The sequence below is a fragment of the Nestor notabilis genome, unplaced genomic scaffold (assembly GCF_000696875.1).
Source record: "Nestor notabilis isolate BGI_N333 unplaced genomic scaffold, ASM69687v1 scaffold2861, whole genome shotgun sequence".
NCBI classification, from domain to species: Eukaryota; Metazoa; Chordata; class Aves; order Psittaciformes; family Psittacidae; genus Nestor; species Nestor notabilis.
The window spans coordinates 1,149-6,665 of record NW_009914941.1 but is presented as its reverse complement, the minus strand read 5'-3'; the positions used below and the strand labels follow the sequence as shown (position 1 = coordinate 6,665).

Genomic DNA, 5,517 nt, shown 5'->3' with positions numbered 1-5,517 from the left:
TAACCTCCTCAGCCAGCACAAAGCAAAGACTCATTCCAGCCTTATCTGCCTCAGCCAACACTCCCCAACACGCTGCAGCGGAGCAGAGCCCCCCCCAACACACAGGACCTGGCTGTGGGAGCAGCAATCTGGGCAACAAACCTGAGTCCTGGCGATTTCAACCCATCTCCAGGCTGGAAGAACGAAAATAGAAAGCACCCAGCTTGTATTTTCTTATTACTCAGAGGACAAACCACTGATTCCAGCTACTGAGGAAACAGCTTCCAAAGGAGAGCCGGGAGGAACTTCAGTGATAGAGAAACTAACTGTGCAATAAGAAAGTGCATTTAAAGGTAGCTTAAAAACCAGATTAAAGATCAAATCGCCACTCGACAGGAGGGAGAATCAAGCTCCAGCAGCCACGCTCCTTGGGCTGGGTGAGTTTACATTCAGGCTCTGTCTCGCGAGTCCGAGGGGCAGGAGAGAAGCATTCCCGTGCTCCGACAGGGACACAGTTCTCCTGGCAGGCCATGCTCTCCTGCCCAGTTTGCTTCTGTGTGGTACCAGTTCTGGACAGCTGTCATCGGAATTCATAGATAGGAGCACTGTGCTCAGGAACATGAGTTAAATTCAATGACTGATACCTGGGAGAGAAGGAAAGAGATGAAGAGGATTACAGAGAGCAACAGAGCTCCCCTAGCACTTGGCAGGCCCCAGGGCAGACAGCCTGGTGGGTGGCTCTTCTCTTCCCCTTTACAGCCCCAGAGGTGTTCAGGCACCCAACACCCACTTACCCACAGTGCCAAACCCCTCAGCATCATTCTTCCTTTCCATTCCCTGAGCTACCTGCAGCCAGACTGTGTCTGAGGTGGGCTCTGGACACCTTTTGAAGTTCAACAACTTTCATGTTCAAACAGTGTTTGCTATGACTGCAAATCACACTCAGGTCTTTCAAAGCTCAGCTTCAGGGGATCTGTCTGAAAGCCTCCCAGGTACTTTCCCTCCCCCTGGGAGCTTCAGCCACCTTACAGATTCAGTTGCTGTGTCACATCCCAGGCTGTCAGAGGGAAAAGAGCTCTCCACAGCTCACTGTCAGATCCTTGGTTCTAATAAGAAACCAACTGATTAGGTTTGACTGTTCCTTTGTCTTACAGCAGCACCCCAAGGACCTTGGACTACAGCACACTGGCCTGACATGATTTCTGCCTGAAGAGAGCAACAGCCAAGCTGTTACACGTGAGGAAGCACTGAGCTCACTCTCAGAAGCCCCTCTGACATCCTCCGAAGGGGCAAGGCACTGAGAAGCTCAAAGCCTTAATCACTGAGCACAATTCACTGAGGGAGCACAATTCCACACATGAGATCAGGCTGCCCTGTGCTCGTCTGTCCTCACAGGAGGGCAGAAGCCCTGTGAGCACTTGGACTGGAGACAAGGCTGCTGGAGGGATGCTTTTAGTGAACCACAGCTGGTATATGCCTGCCAATGCACCAGAGCATTGCTCTGCTGAGCCACAGCACATCTCCAGACCTTGTATTTCCCCTGCTCCACATCGCCAGCCCAGTTATTCCCCACCATGCAGGAAGGGCAGCACTTGATACCACACAAATGGGCTGCACGAACCTGCTCTGGCCAAAAGCATGGCACACACAGCATCCCTTCTGCCCCGAGGTCCAGCCACCAGGCTGAACCCCCTTCCCAGCCCAGAGAAGCACTGCCTGGACACTCCTTGGTTGGAGGAGCAGGAGGAGGGAAGCTTCCTTACCATTCTGAACTCCTATGGTAGTAATAGCCCTCTATAGATGCTGCTGACTTCTGGAAGCAGATGTAATAGAAACCAGCAAAGGAAGCACCACTGATGTCTTTGATGGTGTGATCTGGGACTAGGAACTGTTCCTGCACACAAAACACAGGCTCTATTTTAAAACATCAGTCAAATACAACCCCTCCCCTCAATGTGCCCTCCCAAACTGAGTATTGGCACACATTCCTGGCTGAGCACTCCCTGCACCCTCAGCAGCCAGACCACAGAGACCAGTGTGTTCTTTCACCACCTGCCACTGTAGGCATCTTGCAGGGAAGAAGACAACTGAGGACAGAATCTCTCACAAGAGGGCACGAGATCAGTTTCAGTTCAAACCAGAAGCCAACTGCAAAATCAGCAGTCAGAGCCAGCTGATGATGAAGAGAGAGCTCTGGGGAGACCTTACAGCCTTCTAAGGGGCTTAGGTGAAAGGTGGAAAGACTTTTTACCAGGGCATCTAGTGATAGGAAAAGGGGTATCGGTTTTAAACTAGAAGAGGGTAGATTTATGTTAGGTATAAGGAAGACTTTTCTTTGCTGTGAGCAAGCCAGTGGCACAGGTTGCCCAGAGAGGTGGTAGATACCCTACTCCTGGAAACGTTCAAGGTGAAAAGATGTCCCTGAGTGGGGAAGTGGTACCAGATGACCTTCAGCTGCTTCTTCCAACACAAACCATTCCATGTTCCTATGATTTCCTCCCCTTGCAGCTGCACAAGGCTCATGTAAAGAGGGAGGAATCAATCCAGGTGAAGAACAGAGAGGTGCAGAGTGTCCAGCCTGTGTCACACACACAGGCCCCACACAGGGACTGGAGACACCAATTCTCTCATCACCAAGCCAGATTTTCCTGTTGTGTTTTGAGCCATGACTAAAGGCCTTCAGGATGCAATTAGCTGGCTAGACAGGAGTCATGCTGGAATTGGCAACTATGGTGGGTTATGACGTTGGGAGGGTGAGATCTTTCATTAAATCATCAGAGCTGACAAAGCTTTCAGGTACCACAAAGCCTCTGCCACTTGCAAGCAGCTCATCAGAGAAGAAGACATGTGGAGTTTACCTTCCATCTCATGAAGACATAGTCCCCATTTTTCAGATCCTCATAGTCAAAGTCATCAGAGTTAAATGTTTTTGCATACTGGTAAAAAGCCTGGAACTTCCCCTGAAACACAGAAGAAAACATTCAGGATGCTTATTCCAGCTCATTGGTGCCAGCTGCTATTTAGGAAGGAAAAGCTGCTACAGAACAGGACCTGCTCACCAAAGGGGCTCTTCCCTTGGAGCTGTGTAAACACGTACCCCAGGATGAGCAGAGGGGAACAGAGAGCATTGCCAGGCACCCACAGAGAGCCATGTCCAGCCTGGCTGGAGGAGCTCCTACACTTCCAGAGGAAGCTATCTTGACAGAAACATAATAAACATCAAACTCTGGCAAACAACAGCAAAGGCCAAGGCAGGGAGGCAATGAGCTGCCTGATCCAGAGCACAGGCACACCCTGCCCTGAGCAGAGAGGGTTGAGGTTGCCAAGACACAGGTACCAGCTGCCCTGCCTGTGCTAGAGGGGCACCTTCCCCTGCTCTGCTCTAAGCCCCATCCAATCTAGCTCTGAACACTGCCAGGGATGGGGCTAATTGCCTTAAATGCAGGATTTAGCCTTAATTAGAGGAGCTGGGGGGTGGGGTGTTCCCTCTACTTTGTGATAAACCTTCAAAATAAGGAGTGGGTTCCCTTGTGGGAGGGTAAAGAGATGGGGATTGTTGCTGCTCCCTTCCAAGCCCAAGGCCAGCAAGCAGAAAAGCAGATGCCCCCTCCCCTGTCATGTACCACAGCCACCAGCCTGCTGATAGAACCTTTACCTGCACAGATCCCAGTGGGGGAAGGAGGGAGACACCAAAAAAGGAGAGGTTTCCAGGCCCTTCTGACAGCTCTGGCTGACATGCTGCACCTCACCTCCAAAGCAGCTGAATTGAACCCCCATCTGCCCCCCAGATTTATTCACCCAGTGTTTCCGATCCACGTCTTCATCAGCATCCCACTTGCGTGTTAAGAAAGGGTGTTTCTTACTGATTATTTCGCCTTCAAAGAAAGTGGTGAGGGTTGGATACTCCTGGGAGAGAAGAGAGATGAATGAGAGGTCAGATTTGTCACCTCAAACAGACAGGGGTGCATGCACCCAGCAAGAAGCCACATCTTCCAGAAGGAGCTCTGAGCAACCCAAGGCCCAAGAGCTGGATTAAGCCACCCAGGGGAGAAAATCTCCTCTCCAGCTTTGCCTTGGCACTGGCTTAGGAGAGCACAGGCAGGGAATAGCAGACTCAGCTGGGGTGAGCAAGCTTCTCCAATCATCATCCCATAGAGACAGCTCTCCCTGACTGTCCCACACCATGAGCAAGCTTAAGAGGATGGATGGGAGAGGAAATATGTGAAGATTTAACTGTTCAGTTCCTGGTTTCTTTCCTTTCAGCAACACACCACCACTGGTAGAGTGTCTAAAGCTGACTGCAGGGTCAGATTTGGTCTGCTCAGACCTTAAGGGATGCCAGATGAACTTCCCTCCTCCAGGACTCCCATCCAGGCCCACTGTACTTGCTCTACATGCCAAGAACAGACTGAAGCTGTTAAACTGTTGGGTGATGAAATCTACTCTATGCTCAATCCCTCCACTTCCTATTTCTAATGGCAGTTTCTCCCATCCCACCAGGAACAAGCAAAGCCTTTACATGCATCTTTCCTTGCTGTTTTGCACCTACCACTCACCTCTGTAAGGCCTTTAATCTTCAAGTATCCACAGAGATAGGAGTTTTCCATATCCACATGCTAGAAAAGAGCGCAAGGTCCAACCATGAGCACAGGCAGGAAGGCACCCAATTGATCCAAAGCAGTTTCTGAGCCCTCCAAGGCTCCAGCTCACTGCCCAGTGCTCACACTGGCAGCACTTCCCTATGGCTAGAAACCACTTGGAATGACCACCTAAAGGTGCTCAGCTCACCTCTGACATCCCTGATACTACCCTGCCTGCTTCCAGCTCCATCACTAGGGCAGCAGCCTCTGCCCATGTCTCCAGTGGGAAGCAAACCTTCCCCCTTCCACCCAGATGAAGCCAACTCAGTTTTCTCCAAGCAAGAGCACCACTGACAGAATCACACCCCCAACCCCACAGCTCCCCATCAACCTCCACCAGCGAACAAGCGTTCAGGTGAGAGAAGAGTAAAAAGCATCTACTTACTGGAGGTAATTCAGGCTAGAGGAAGAAAGCAGAGCCCTCAGCTTTGCCCTCTGCTTATTTAACAGGCCTGGCCCACACCTCACTAACTCACTACTCATAGACTGGTTTGGGTTGGAAGAGACCTTAAGATCATCCAGTTTCAACCCCTGCCATGGGCAGGGACACCTTCCACTAGAGCAGGTTGCCCCCCAAGCCCCTGTGTCCAACCTGGCCTTGAACACTGCCAGGGATTGGGCATTTACCACTCCTTTGGGCAACCTGTGTCTCCTGGCAGCAGGGTGCACACCGAAGCCTGCTCAGAAGCCAGATGAGGTCCCATGTGCTTTGAAGGAGGCTTTTCTCCCAGATCCAACACTTTGATGCCACCCTTCTTTGGAGTTACGGGGCTCCATCTCTCCGGGCAGGATGCTGCACTGGTTCCAAGCACCTTTAAACCTAGGGGATTTTCCAAGTTTTTCCCTTGGCATCTCCAGCTCCGTTCTCAGAACAAGCAGCGAGTTATTTGGGGAAGTG

The 5,517-nt window shown here is 51.2% G+C and overlaps 1 protein-coding gene across 1 annotated transcript; it reads right to left on the bottom strand.

Moving 5' to 3' along the window:
• Positions 1-4,595, bottom strand: GID4 (GID complex subunit 4; the record flags this gene model as incomplete). The annotated part of the gene is made up of 5 exons (XM_010023888.1): positions 1-623; positions 1,743-1,873; positions 2,838-2,939; positions 3,778-3,885; positions 4,536-4,595. Coding segments are annotated over 5 exons (465 nt in total), but the record flags the coding sequence as incomplete, so codon positions are not given.
• Positions 4,596-5,517: the final 922 nt, after the last annotated feature.